This window comes from Folsomia candida, unplaced genomic scaffold (genome assembly GCF_002217175.1).
Source record: "Folsomia candida strain VU population unplaced genomic scaffold, ASM221717v1 Fcan01_Sc002, whole genome shotgun sequence".
Taxonomy (NCBI): domain Eukaryota; kingdom Metazoa; phylum Arthropoda; class Collembola; order Entomobryomorpha; family Isotomidae; genus Folsomia; species Folsomia candida.
The window spans coordinates 16,652,007-16,666,550 of record NW_019091194.1 but is presented as its reverse complement, the minus strand read 5'-3'; the positions used below and the strand labels follow the sequence as shown (position 1 = coordinate 16,666,550).

At 36.7% G+C, this 14,544-nt stretch overlaps 4 protein-coding genes across 9 annotated transcripts; 2 read left to right on the top strand and 2 right to left on the bottom strand.

The window, feature by feature from the left end:
- The first annotated feature begins 1,836 nt into the window (after window positions 1-1,836).
- LOC110843893 lies at window positions 1,837-9,361 on the top strand. 5 transcript variants are annotated; one of them, XM_035847672.1, is made up of 23 exons: window positions 1,837-2,274; window positions 2,945-2,994; window positions 3,069-3,448; window positions 3,657-3,853; window positions 3,958-4,265; window positions 4,362-4,783; window positions 4,883-4,939; window positions 5,048-5,067; window positions 5,145-5,265; window positions 5,323-5,366; window positions 5,466-5,539; window positions 5,640-5,823; window positions 5,928-6,019; window positions 6,101-6,191; window positions 6,262-6,343; window positions 6,413-6,799; window positions 6,891-6,983; window positions 7,053-7,091; window positions 7,191-7,301; window positions 7,389-7,441; window positions 7,546-7,658; window positions 7,744-7,792; window positions 7,914-9,361. In XM_035847672.1, the coding sequence occupies exons 6-23, from the start codon at window positions 4,717-4,719 to the stop codon at window positions 8,454-8,456; spliced, it is 2,220 nt and encodes a 739-aa protein (XP_035703565.1). In that variant the 5' UTR covers window positions 1,837-2,274; window positions 2,945-2,994; window positions 3,069-3,448; window positions 3,657-3,853; window positions 3,958-4,265; window positions 4,362-4,716; the 3' UTR covers window positions 8,457-9,361. The 5 variants fall into 5 exon arrangements, with proteins under 5 accessions (XP_035703565.1, XP_035703563.1, XP_035703566.1 ...); XM_035847673.1 differs by lacking the exon at window positions 1,837-2,274 and adding an exon at window positions 2,679-2,841; XM_035847670.1 differs by having other exon boundaries at window positions 2,945-3,448.
- Window positions 9,362-9,481: 120 nt separating this feature from the next.
- Window positions 9,482-10,535, top strand: LOC118434360. Its single transcript, XM_035847676.1, has 3 exons — window positions 9,482-9,896; window positions 9,969-10,223; window positions 10,301-10,535. The coding sequence occupies exons 1-3, from the start codon at window positions 9,777-9,779 to the stop codon at window positions 10,394-10,396; spliced, it is 471 nt and encodes a 156-aa protein (XP_035703569.1). The 5' UTR covers window positions 9,482-9,776; the 3' UTR covers window positions 10,397-10,535.
- An 83-nt stretch (window positions 10,536-10,618) lies between these two features.
- On the bottom strand, window positions 10,619-11,529 carry LOC110844871. 2 transcript variants are annotated; one of them, XM_022091197.2, is made up of 3 exons: window positions 11,377-11,526; window positions 10,926-11,254; window positions 10,619-10,836 (listed from the first exon to the last, which is right to left on the bottom strand). In XM_022091197.2, the coding sequence occupies exons 1-3, from the start codon at window positions 11,468-11,470 to the stop codon at window positions 10,729-10,731; spliced, it is 531 nt and encodes a 176-aa protein (XP_021946889.1). In that variant the 5' UTR covers window positions 11,471-11,526; the 3' UTR covers window positions 10,619-10,728. The 2 variants fall into 2 exon arrangements, with proteins under 2 accessions (XP_021946889.1, XP_035703568.1); XM_035847675.1 differs by having other exon boundaries at window positions 10,622-10,836; window positions 11,018-11,254; window positions 11,377-11,529.
- Window positions 11,530-11,825: 296 nt separating this feature from the next.
- On the bottom strand, window positions 11,826-14,541 carry LOC110844284 (negative elongation factor B). The gene is made up of 10 exons (XM_022090453.2): window positions 14,235-14,541; window positions 14,059-14,157; window positions 13,848-13,982; window positions 13,536-13,775; window positions 13,286-13,459; window positions 13,005-13,199; window positions 12,896-12,916; window positions 12,546-12,801; window positions 12,277-12,458; window positions 11,826-12,194 (listed from the first exon to the last, which is right to left on the bottom strand). The coding sequence occupies exons 1-10, from the start codon at window positions 14,346-14,348 to the stop codon at window positions 11,898-11,900; spliced, it is 1,713 nt and encodes a 570-aa protein (XP_021946145.1). The 5' UTR covers window positions 14,349-14,541; the 3' UTR covers window positions 11,826-11,897.
- Window positions 14,542-14,544: the final 3 nt, after the last annotated feature.

The following is a 14,544-nucleotide window of genomic DNA, read 5'->3' as shown; positions in this document are numbered from 1 at the left end:
TAAATCTCTGTGTGTATGTATGTAACTATATTTATCTATCGGGTAAGTGCAGTCAAGTTAATCAGGTCGACCAAGCGTTAGGTGTAGTTTATATGCATCATGAGCAACTGCCTTGTCACGTTCCAGGGGCATGTTAACAACCCTAATGACATTTAAGTTATCATTTCATAATTAGGATATTTTTGGAAATATTGATTGTGCTTTTGTCGGACTCATTTGTTTGCTTTTATAAGTGTGACTTCATTCGTGCAGCATTATTATGCTAATGAAGTGCTGAGATTAGATACTAATTTATCTAGTGCAACGGGGCAAATTCATGCATGCATGCAATCAGCTCAGCATAGGTTTTCCTATACATCCATGGTTTTAGAAGAGAATGATTGTATTTAATTATGGACGTACATATGTACATATGTACAAAAGTCGATTGTATGCTCGTACAAATGACAGAGAGGAGAGCAGAATTTCCGCAATATATTTTGCGATAGTATGATATGTGAGATTTTATTTATATGGATATTTCAACAGGATGTCATTTCATATCTATCCGTGAAATATTCTTTGGTCCTTTGATAACAGAAACCCCGCAGGTGCCAGTTAGTAAATCGACCTATGAGATCAGTTTCCGAAACAGATGGAGAAAAGATTATTATTTCCTCGAATTTGAACCACGAGAAGCATCTTTTTCAGGGTCATGTCGTTTTACGATGTCAGATGGTGACATTCCCATCTCATGCGTTTCGAATCAAAAGTAAAGTACACAAGAGGTGTGCTTACTCTCTGTAAAAGTTCTCATACATGTGTACACAGTAGTGTTCATGGTTTTGTGGTAAAATAAACCGTAGCTGGGTGTCCTTCTGGTATCATTGAATTGGAAAGCCTTCCGGATAAATGAGAAAACACTTCTCGACTATAAAGACTTCTTGCAATGCATAATTCCAAACTTGCGCGTGTATCCTAAATGAAATTGTCATGATAATGATACAGCCCACCTATGTTCATTCGGGCTATTAATGTAAAGGAATATTATCCCATCGAAAACCAACGTTTTTAAATTTTGGTATAGTTTTCTGCGGTGTTCCTCGTAGTCAGACCGACAAAATCCATCCATGTTGTCCCGGTTCTATAGGATTCGGATTAGAGTCGGGGGATTTTATATACTCAGAAGATCTCGGCGTTCCATACCGTCCCATGTCATTCTCCTGATCCACATTCTATCCACATCTCTCTCTTTCCCTCTTCGCTACCAAATTAACGCCAATACTGACTCTAGAGTTTCGGATAAAGGACGTAGCAATGTAAACTTGAACTAAAAACACATGGAGTTTACCATCAGAAGAGAACACAAAAAACCTATATGACAACTATGAAGAAAGGGGTTCATGCGAAGGTTACGTTCGTATGAAAACTTGTCAGCAGTGTTAATGACGAATAAAATAAGGAGTGGCATTTACATGGAGAAAATCCTCCATGAACGGGTGACGAAAGGAGCAGTGGACAGGAGCGTGCGAAAAAAACTTGGGAAATGACTCAAATAAGTACATATGTAAAAGCTGTAAACTTTCTCCAAGGAGAGGTTGGTGAGCAGCAGCCTTGGGCAACCTAATGATTATAGGGTGCATGTAAGTAATAAGTATGCAAGCCTGTAGGAAACTAGGAATGGCTAATGGCAGAGGTGACAAGAAGGGTGATAAGCCCTCCGCAAGCAAAAATGCACTTGTTCTCTCATCGTCATAGTTGATACATGTGTATGTACGTCTGGTCTTGGTCTAGATCCCTACAACTCGGTCTTTGGTGGTCGGTCATACTGTTGCTTTCGGCATATCAATAGCAAAGTAGTCTCATTCTCATCAGTCGGGGATTCGTTGGTTCGAGTGCTGTATGTGAACACAAGTCACAATGAACAGCAGTCCAATTATAAAAGTTTTGACACAATTTTTCACCACAGAGTGAGTGAGATGTGTGTTCGTTCAACACTTTCCCTTCCATTATTTCATCACTTTGACACCGTCCTTCAGCGATGATGATCAAACACACTTTCACTTCCAGAGAAAGATAGAGCATGTTTCCCTTGTAAGTACATACAATCAGTAACTCACGGAGTGTGTATCCAATCCTTGCAAAGGAGGAACATGCTAATTGAGACGACAGAACAACCTACGGTCACGGTCTGGTATGAGCCAAACAATGCTCATCACACAAATCCATTAACTGTGCAATGGATTTGAGGATCTTCAAACAGCAATAATCGACATATGCATAACGTGGCAGCAGGTATGTTACTTAACTCTTGAAATGTTTTCTAAGCCATTATAGATAATTGTTATTATGCTAAAGCCTGTCATCATTATCCTCGTAATTATATTACCTGCCCGTGTATCTATCATCATTGATCAGACGATCATTCATGGCCTGTCTATGACATTTACAAATACATATATCGAATGTCGTTCCAGGCAATTAAGTTTGTAGTCGACAATTCGACATGTGTGTACATATATTGATTAAATAAGGCGTTCTTTTGCTGATTGTGGTGTGTGTTGCAATTTTATTGTGTACCGACAAAAAGAAAGCAGGGCAGAAGTTGGCATTTTGAGAGCACGAAAAGTGGTGAAAGCAGGAGGGAGACTGCGAGAGAAGGACTATGAGAAGAAAAGTTCAGTGAGTGAGACGAGTTTTGTGGGAAGAACGACCACAAGACAAACCTCAAATAATTTTTGTCGCTTGAACCCAAATTATTTGTGTCCATTATTCACACCAGTTTTATTCAGCAGGGGTTTGAAAGTGGTCGACAATAAAAATTAGTAATCGGTGAATGGTAGATGGTATAAAACGTTGAAAGTATGAACCTTGCATCATTTAAAACAGTTTCTGTTGTATTTACTACTATCTACATGTGCTGTGCCACATATTCAATATTATATTTTGTATTCTTCTATTCTAGGTATGTCACCATCAGTGTCTTTACATTAATCGAGCCGTGGTTAAGAACGGGTAAATTAATTGGTGAAGCTCACTCCTCATCCGACATCACAGATCATCACATCTTTCGATTACTTATTTTGTAGTTATCACAATTTACTACAATTCTGCTGAGCTGTCGTCGGGTCCTTTATCATTTGTGTGTGTGCCTTGTCATCAATTCGGCTGACAAATTTTTAGTGACAAATAATAACCAAAAGTGAATTAGTAACGCAGTGAAATATAACACAAGTTGTGACATAGTGGGATTGGATATTGGAACGACGTTGACTTTGGACCTTTCAATGGTCGATACTTATTCAACTGTATATTTCCGTCAACTTTGTGAGTTAATTGGTGGAATTAACCTTTCCTTCCGAACCCCACAGTTCGCTATGAGTCATCACCGCGACGGTGGGCTGGTGAGACCAAGAAAGAAAGTTTGGTAAGAAATTCTGGAAGAACATTTAACGAATCCTCATGCAAGGTAATCCATCATCTAATTTGCACTGTAAACTGCTTTCATGTGGCTGATGTGGCGTCACGTTACATTATTTTTTAGAAAATCCTAACATTGACTAACCATCAGACTCTTTGTCCACAATGAAACATTTTTATACGTCTCCTCAATGAAACTTATACGTCCACATAATGTGCATAAGTGGTAAAGTTGAAAATTTGTTATGAATTTGCAGGACACCTTTCACAATTTAATTGAAATACTCAATACCAACATCTCGTCGAACTTCAAGTGTACTCAACTAAAGAGCCAATTTCCACTCATCCATCCATGCGGATAACTACTAGTCAATAGGAATGAATCAAATCTGATTTATCATCATCATCACTATCATCTTGTAATATAATCTGTCTACACAGCATTTTGTAGTCGGTATGTTGAACCCAACCAGACTCAACCTTCATATCGTATCAATTTAGGATGGTGAAAAAGTTAAATGTAATGTGTGCTAAATATGTCTATATAATATCTTGCAGGTAGAGGAACGTCCTCTCATTCATCACATCATCACATATTGAAATTGTGAATCACATCACTACCAATTAGCAGTACCAACCTACAACACAGGAGATTTATTCAGTCAGCTTCCTTTTTCATCACTAAAACGACTAAAACACACACAACTAAACTACTACATTTGGTATTGTTCTTCTCTCTCATTGAGAGATTGACATAGTATTATCGGGATACCCTGCTGCTGCTGGTGTAAAAGTATTATACCTGAATCTGAATCTTGTCTGGAGTTTGCCAACTACATATATTTTAATCTTCGCATGCAGCAGAAGTAAGTATTGCTAAAGTTGATTCATTCATATTCAGCTCATTTGCAATTGAAATTAACATCATCTGTAATCTGTGGCTCTTTTTGTTTTTATTATAGGAATGGGTGTCGAATGCAGAAGGAAAGAGAGTGACTTTTACTATGTTTTGCACTCTCGTTATCTAACCATTTTTACTTTATTATCAGTTGAATTTTCTTCATCTTTTCCGTTTTGTATAAATAAGACTAGAAATTCAGACAAGTTTGATCAATTAATATTTTGGTGTTGATTTAATTAGATATTTAATTTAATTTGTTTTTCTTGGAGTAATTTTCCTTAGGAATTCAGTTTAGTTTTTTACGGATAGCATCGTTGTGGTTTATAATTTATGTCATTTAATTATTATACTCCAAGTTGTTGATTTTTAAATTACATTTTGTGTCTCGTCCATTATTTATCTCTTGTAAATTCAAAATGAGGGTCGTAGCTTTAATTAGTGGTGGTAAAGACAGTTGTTTCAACATGATGCAGTGCGTAGCAGGCAAGTAATTCACACCCTTTACATTCACCCATGACATTAAATTTGACCAAGTCATTTTTTTCTAATTTCACTGTCTAAAATAAAAATGTTTACTTGTAGCTGGTCACGAAATTGTAGCACTTGCGAATTTACAACCGGCGGCGTGCAACGGCAAAGGTGAGGAAGATATTAAATTCTAATAAATAGTCGAAACTAACTCTGCGTTACTTGCAAATTAAATCAATGCGTCAATAGAGATGTACAATAAACTTGTTTTTTTTCTAGATGAGATTGATAGTTACATGGTAAGTCCAAAGTATTTTTATAATTATTATTATTATTAGTAAATGACACAAGTAAATGATAAAACCCTTTTTTATAGTACCAAACGGTGGGTCATGATGGAATAGATCTATACTCTGAATCGTTGGGCTTACCACTGTTCCGAAGAGTGATTGCTGGTAATGCAGTTGTTCAGGACAAAGAATACTCCCCAACCCCAGGTACTGATTACTTTTATTAGCATTGAATTATTATTACCTTGGGTTTACGAATTGCAGGAGATGAGGTTGAAGACTTGTTTGAATTGCTGGCTGATGTTAAGGTGGTTTTAGTAGTAGTAATAATACTGGCGTGGCGTAATACCATAGTGGGAGAGAGGTATTATAGTACTTAAATGACTCTGAATGATTTCGTTTTTTAGAAATCAATTCAATACGATGGGATTGCTGTTGGTGCTATTCTGTCGGACTACCAAAGAATACGCGTAGAAAATGTGTAGGTTACAATTTGCTATACAATTTCTGACTTAACTAGAGCCGTATAAAAAGTAAACTATTGAAGATATTGTATTTTTTATATTGCTCTCTTCTTACAGATGTAAAAGACTAGGATGTGTTTGTCTGGCATATTTGTGGAGAAGAGATCAAGTGGAACTACTCCAAGAAATGATTGATTGTGGAGTTAATGCAATTATAATTAAAACGGCCTCATTGGGTCTGGACCCAGATGTTCACTTAGGACAATCGATTAGTGAAATGCAAACGCATTTGTTAGAATCTGTGCGTTCTTTTATGTATATATTTACAAACTCCATGTATAATGCGTACACGTACGCGTATCACATGTTAACACATATGTCACAAAAAATTATCTTACCTTTCAGAAGGGAAAGTATGGAATTAATGTTTGTGGTGAAGGTGGCGAATATGAAACTTTCACATTGGACTGCCCTCTGTTCAAGCAAAAAATTGTGTTGTAAGAACATATACTTAATATTGTCTGTGCTGATTTCGGTTGGAAAAAATTGAAATTTGCGTGACGAACGCATATTTGCAGAGATGACTATGAGAAAATTATTCACTCAAACGATGCCTTCGCTCCTGTGGGCTACTTGAAGTTGAAAAAAGCTCATCTGGTCAACAAAAATGTAATTTTTTGCTTCCTTACAAGATTTTAGTCAATAATGTTTTTATAATGTTTTTATTCCATACTTGCAGGATGAAGGGGAGAGTGTTTCCCCCGATTCTGAAAACCGTGTTTCTGATCTGAAAAAAATGTACCAAAAGTTTCGCCTTAATGGTAGGTCGGAACTTCGGCTTTATCTTATGTTTTTAATATGTAAAACGGTGTCTCATTAACTTCTATTAGGACTACCTGTAAAATCACCTTTGGATTATCTCAAGGATTTAATAGAATGTACCAATGCTGATTGCTGCGATGGACACGTTGAGCTTTGCACTTTAGAATCTGGGGATAAACCTCATGGGCTTTGCTGTAAATCATTAGACACTCATCAGGACGAAAAACATTTATTAAAAGAAGGAGAGTCTCACAACAACGGAGATTTAAGAGACGTTCCTATCCCTGTGCCGCACATTGTACCATTGTGTCAGCATGTCAGACAAACTCTTCCATTTCCCGAGAACACCCTTCGTGTCACTGGTAATACAGGTGGATGGTTATGGGTCATGGGAATACAAGGACGTAACACAGAAACTAATGCACCAATGAAGGATGCGTTGAGGTCTTTGAAACGTAAGATGATGCAGACTCTGATATTTTATGTACAAATTGTTTTGCCGTTGTCCAGTAGTTAAAGTTGGTAATTTTGTTATTGTTCAAACAGACATTATTGAAAATCGCGGAATGAGCTTGGCGGATCTTATTAGTATTTGCATGTATGTTTCCGACATGGACGATTATGCTCAATTTAATTCAGGTAATACAATACGCAGCATTATATTTGTACATACAAACAAAGACTTGCCATGGTCAACTCATATTCCAGAATACAACGAATTCTTTGAGTCTCAACCACCTGTCCGAGGTATTTAACACAATTGCAATTGACAATGATTAATTGTACTAAGTAATAATAACAACAACAACAACAACATTATTAATGATAATTTTGATTTTTAATCAGTTTGCGTTGAGGCTTCTCTACCAAAAGATATCCCAATTTTGATGGAAGCTGTTGCGTATTCAGTTCAACCAGGTAGTGATGGAAGTATGAGACAGTGCATGCATGTTCAAGGTAGGTTTCTGTTTCCGTTTAATTTTCTCTAATTTCCATTTAATACCAATTCAAAGTTAATAAATAATGTGTGCAAAACATATGCAGGCATTTCTCATTGGGCACCTGCTAACATTGGACCATACAGTCAAGCTATTTGGGTAATAATAAGTTTATGTAACTTCTTTCAAATTTCGCTTTCTTAATTTAGTCAAAATCCTTAGTAAATAATTATTCAAATATTTTTGCCTTGCAATTTATTTAGGTGGGTGACATTATTTACGTCGCTGGCCAAATCGGTTTAGTTCCTGGTAGTATGACGCTTGTCCCTGGGGATGCAAAGATGGAATGTAAACTAGCTCTAAGAAGTTTGAACAGGCAAGAATATGAATTATTATGTATCATTGGATCGTACCCAGATGATGTAATTTAGTGAACTAATACCCAACGTTTTGAACAATAGAATTATTAAAGCTACAGATCACAAAGTTGAACTGAGGGATGTTGTTCAGGTAATGCTTCCATATTCTATAATCTTGTTGATAGTTAAGTTAAAGATCGTGCGTAAATACCGAGAAAATTATAATTATTTAAATTAGTTAGACTTTACTTAACTTGGCTTCTGGTTTACAGGGGATTTGCTATGTCACGGATGTCAGCTACATTGCAGACTGTCGTCACGAATGGGAAAAACTTACGAATAATGCTATCGTTGAGTATCTAGTGGTGCCACGATTGCCTAGAAATGCTAAAATAGAATGGTTTACCTGGATCCATAAGCATAATGCTGCATTTGAATATGAAGAAACGGGGTGCTATGTTGGCAGTGGTATCAAAATTCGAATCATTCGACGTTGGAATTACGAGAACAGGGTTTCGGCTATTGTGTGCAGAGCAACGATAAGTAATGAAGAATCTGTTTTTGGACGTCAGGAATTGAAAGAAATGATCGAGTATGGATTAAGTAAACTTCTTAGAGATGCGGAAAAATACGTCGAATGTTCTGTTAGACTATTTTACAAAGCTGTTGATCCACGTAGAGCCGTTGATCCGTCTGAAATTTTTAATACACTTGAAGAAGAATGTTCTAAATATTCAATTGCATTCTCAATTTTGCCAGTTAGTTCATTAATGGTGGAAAACACCCTAGTGAGTCTTTGCGGCGTTAGACATTAATTTGCAAAAAAATATCTCACGTGCAAATTATTTTCAAGTTCCGATTACGTAATTAATATTATATATATATAATATAATATATATATGAGAGGGTGATATTGTGAAAAAATATATAAAACCTTTTGTATGCATGCCAAAATCCGAGTGAAATTAAGGCTGAAGGATATAATCCTGTGAATCATTTAAAAAATTATTTTTCAGTTTGTATTTTCTAAATTAATTAAAAATACCTGCATAATTTTTTGGAAAAGTTGATAAACTCATTATTTGGATTGTTTTGAGTGTACGACGGTAGTGAATATCGATAATATTAAAATGCTGCCGATCTACGTTGTCGATACTTATCGTTAGGCCCGCTCAATATGTTCCGATTAGTGATACGATATTTACATATATAGTCAATACAAAAAAATATATGTACCAAAATAATCAATGTACTTTGAAATCAGAGTAATCAAATTTTCACCTTTATGAAACTATTGAAGTGACGTGAGTGATGTTAATAATTCATTCACTACAAGATCGTGTCACAAGGATTTGCCTTGAATAATTGTGCGGTGAATTTGGTGACGACGACGTGATCATCATGATGATTTCCGAGTGAAAGCCTGCTGTGCTTGGCTTGCCATTGATTCATATAAGAATTAATAATATTATGAAGGTTATAATAATTATATAAATTTAATTGCGTATGATGCCAAATTGTCAGTTAATTCTCCGTCAATTATATGTTGCCGAGTGTTGTTGAAACTTAACAAGTGCCTTTACTGATTTTACACCACTTATAAAAATGCCAGAAAACTCACTCTTTCTTTGTTACTTGAGATATGGCTTTTTTGCTTTTCCTTTTCAACTCTTATGACCCTCTGGGATTCATAAAAAGAAATAAACTTGTAGTGAAAGGATGAGGTGTCACGAATGGCGTTGGTCTTATTGATTTTTGTGGTTTCAGACTCACTATATTACGCAATCATGACCAAACACATACAGCGCATATAGTATGCAGATACGTTTTTGATTCTTCATATAAACAATCACGACTTACCAAATATGCTAAAAAAACTATCTAGCAAGTTATTCAATCATCATAATGCACGAGTTTTACCCACCAGGATATTTGCAATTATTGTAATTATTGGGCAAACCTGTACACACCCTGGTCCTGTTTGAATGCCTCTATATAGCTGCATCAAGTGACCACAACTTAGGATAAGTGCATATCCTTATTTCCATATGCATCAGTACCAATAAAATCTGTTGCAAATATCCACACTAATTCATTTCTTCATTTGAGTTTGGCATCATCAGACGTAAAAAAGAATGTCAGAACTTCATCTGGATTTATGTCGACAAAGCACGAAACACCTCCACGACACCATCGAGTCCATAAAAGACAACTTACGACTGCTGGAAATTTTCGTAATTTCTGGCTTATCTGAGGTAAGACGAGGCTATAGACTGACATAATTTATATGCTTACTGTGCACCAGATTATCTCGGTTGTGAGTGTAGGATGGGAAGAGCAGTGTGGCGCTGACGAACAATGACGACTCACAAGACAGCGGGGGAGAAAGACGGCAAGGAAAGGATGTGACGACCGCATCAACTTCTGAGGAGAAAGGTCTTCACAAGTTCAACCGTCACAAGCAGTGCTGTTGCATGTGTCCGGTCAGACTTGGCGGAAGAGGAGTCGTCTGCTGCAACTCGGGTTATCATCATCATCGTGGGGTTTGCATTTCACCTACTTCAACGTCCAACAGACGTAGTGTTAGTAATTATAAAAAATGCTTAGGATACGATAGATGTTTGTATATTTTTATGCCTTTTGTTCCATTGTATCGCAGAGACCAGTATCGATGCCACGTTTAAACAGAACAGCAAGTTTGAGACGGGAAACGGCATTGGAAAGAGCATCCAGAGTTAGTACCACTACAAGATGATTTCGAATAAAATGCAACATTCATGCACTTTTGATAAAATTCTCGTTTGTTCGTGTTCAGCGTGTTCATTCTCAACTATGCATACATAATTTGACTCGTGTAATTTACAATGTGCAATAAACATTTTCTTTTTCAGAGATTGGGCGAATCTTAAAACTGTGGTTCGCCGTTGATGATTTTTGTATACAAGCAATAATTTAGCATTTGTAAGTAATGCAAACCTTGTATTCACATTTTGCAATTATTTATTCAGATTAGACGCCTAGGAAGGAACATTGTTAACGCCTCATCCGAGGAAAGAAATGTATTGCTTTCCTCAGTATGTCAGTTATTCACTTGACAAGATTGAGTTCCACATTGAATGAGCACTGGGACCCCTCTTGACCGTTTGACCTGTTGTCACTGCTGGGTGTGAAGAGCCATCCTGTTCTCACCTTTCCCTACATATTTCAAAAATAATATAAACATGTTGCATCCGACCTAACGTTCGTCCGCACGAGCTGGCTATGATTACTATCTAGAATCGCACTGTTGTCTCTTTGTTGCCGACAGTCCTCTGAAGTTTGGGGTCAGCATATAAGGTGGACTTAAGGGTGTAACTCTGATTCGATGGACACTCACTCCCTTCTGAAAAATCCTCGCATTTGATCCCATCTGAAGTAGCCAAATTGGTTCCATAAACTCCATGGCCGGGAACATTCCAGTACGGAGCAAAGGCGTTGAGGTCCACGTAATCTATCGTTTCGGGGGCTGTGAAACTGAAGTCAATTTCGAAAGGAAGTTTGGTTCCTTTCTTCAGAGTGCATGGTTCTCTCTTACATCCTTGAATTCGAACCTCTGAAATATTTGCTCGCGAGCCTATGTAAAAAGTGGTTCGTCACATTACAATTCTTGATTTAATAAAATACGATATTCATGCATCTAATAGTAGTACTACATTACATATGTATGAGTTAGGTATTTCTGTTATAGCTGCTTACAAAAAATGGGTTTCCCTTGGTTAACGACTGTAGCTGATGCCATCACTACAATGGTGACGATAGGGCAGAGAACGATTGCCATCCGATTGCTCATTGTTTTAAATATGTTATGGACAGTTAAATAATTATACAATGTCGAAGGTGAAATTTGTCCCAATCTGCCTGGGTTATATAGTCGATGTTTTCCCATTAATCAGTCAAGACATGTCTTCATGACACGTGGCGAACCTACTCATAAATTCCAAAAATTCTGTGCACCTGTTGCTCACTACATTTTGCATAAGTAGACGTAGGCACATATTGCCTATTTATGAGGGTTATGGAGCTATAATTCGTTAATATTGACCACAAAATAGCGACAATTGAAACAAATTCACAGGAATTATTACATATGTAAAACATGTGGGCATTATGAGCACATATGTAATAACATACTATGGAAGACAACGTGCGGTTAATTAAATTTATTAAGTACATTCTCATTATGTATTTGTAGAGACAGTAAAAAAAACTTCAGTGAATTAATGTGGAGAAGTTGGGGGTTTATTGGTAGTAGCTTGTTCGATAGCATTAATTTTTTCTTCAAGCGCTGAAAATGCGACGCGAAGGGATTCAGTTTGCATAGATGAAGGCTGCAATGTTTTCAGAACGGTTTCCATTCGAGTTGTCCCCAGTTTATGACACACGTTGTAGACCAGTCGAAGGAGATGTTTCGTCACATTTTCTTGTGGAAGTCCAGGACATAAAAATTCGTCAAAAACAACTGTACAGAAATCTTCAGCAGCAAACTCATCTTCGATTCCGATTAGTAGAGAAATCTACAACAGGCAATAATTTATTATTATCAGTCGTGGTACGTCAATTGTGCCTGGTTTATGACAAAATGTATCATCATCTTACCAGTGAATGTAGATAAGGATCGTCATACGAATGACTTCTATACGAAGTGGATAAGCAACCCAATACCCGCATCAAACCGACCTTATCCTTTTGACGAGCTAGTTGTAAGGTGTAGTACATGGCCAAAGTAGCCGCAACTCCAGAATCATTGACATACGCCTGGAATGCATCCGGTGGAGGCCCTAAAACAAATGTAATGGATGCTATTGATGCGTATGTACATATTAAGTATTAAGCAATTAACCGATAAAACAAATCAGGGGACGCACCCGAATGTTCAATAATTGCGATGGCGGATTCACGCTCGTCAGGAGGTAGTTTGGCATTCAAGTTTCTGACTTGATCATCCACCATAAGCGACAACAGTGCAGGAAGAAATTTGGTGACTATTTGAGAATCAAATTTGGGCTCCTTAAAGTGCTGAGTAGTCAAGATGTCAATGGCGCTTAGTCCCAATGACAGCATACGAAGCAATAGGATTAAAACATGGTTTTCTCTGGGATAACTTTCATTGATCATAATGGTCTATGAATAGAAAAATATGCACAAACATATCAATTGCCAATATGTATATTTACAATAATTTACATAAAGGACGATAAGATTAAAGTAAAATTACCTGCATAACTTTCATTGAAGTCTGAAAAATAATATTGAAATACACGGGTTTTAAATTTGATTCTTCTTAGTTATTTATTGTCATAATAAAATAAGCATTTGAGATTTACCGTTGCCAAAAAGTGGATGGCAAATGGATCACAAAGAATTACAGACAGATCTCCAAGAAGCTTATCTTCTCCCTTTTTGATGCTATCTAGAAAACCCTGCAATTCCCTGGAACGTTTGGCATCCATATTCTTCTCCCTGATACAAGCGTCCATACACCACGTAAATTTGTGGCACGGGTCAACAGACATAACCTCCTAAAACACGACAGAACAGCAGTGATTTAGTACATATTTAACAAGGCGAAATAAGGTTGGTACACTATTCTCGCAAAAAAACATACTTGAACTTCAGCATCGTGAAGTGCCATGAGTAGTTCCGCACGGAGAGAACAATAATGAACATTCTTTGTACGTACGAATAGTGTTCTCAAAAATTGTAGAACCATGTCATATAATTTGACATTGTTACCAATCATGTGCGTCAACTTCTTTACAACTTCACCTTGTCTTCGAATCTGTTGCAAAGGACAATATTTTTTACATTGTTATTGTATCACAAAAATGCATAAACGTTCTGCTATATATTTATACCTTTGGGGAATGAGTAAAAAACAAATTGACTTTGTTCTCATAACTGAATAAACATTGCTCTTTCTCCTTTGTGTATTGTGTAAATAGAGGAGTGACTTGATCCCCGTACAACGTTTGGTTATCCTTCCAAATCTGTCTCTTTACCTCTGTGTCGCATTGCTCATATAAATCTTTATCGTTGAGAATAACGTCTAAATATTTGTCGTTAATTGTGGTCATGTTCTTTAAAATTGATAGAACCTGCAAATCAGCAACATTAACACCTACCAATCAATGATCCATACCTGTGACCTGTTGAATCAAAATTCTTACCACTGGTCGTAGTGGTTTAATTTTGATGACTGGAAAGCTTTTACTCAAAAGTTCCTTCAATTTTTTGTCCTTCTCCTTCGGCTCCCATTTCGTACCAATTTCATTAATCTTCTTTATCAAGGTGTCTCTCAATTCCTGTTAAAACGAGGACAGGCATTTTAGATATGATACTCACATACAAGCCTTATTAAATTTACAAGAATTTGAGTACCTCCATGACGGCTACATGAAAGTCCAGCCTTGATGTTCCATGTAAATCTAGCAAAGGGAGCATGGGTCGAAGGGACGGCAGTAGAATTTCATTTTCAGACTACAAAATATAACAAAAAATTACTACCGAATCGATGTCGAATTGGCATTGACCTAATACTCGCAATACAAACCAACCTGAAATTCCTCGATTGCTTTGAGTGGGTCGGAACAATTAGTCAGGGCTTCACGAAGATAATCTCGTCCAGGTATCCCGATCTCCTCCAAACCAAACCCGGTTCCCGTCGACATCTCGAATTAGTATTTTTATTATAATATTGTTTTATTTGGCACCGTCAACCGTTACCTCACGTAAATTCTTCTTCAAATTATGTATTTGATGATAACCAATACACGTGTTTTATTTATTTATTTATTTATTTATATGCACTCATTATTTTTCCGTGAATAAATATTTTTATTTTATTTTACCTCAAGTTTTCAAGTT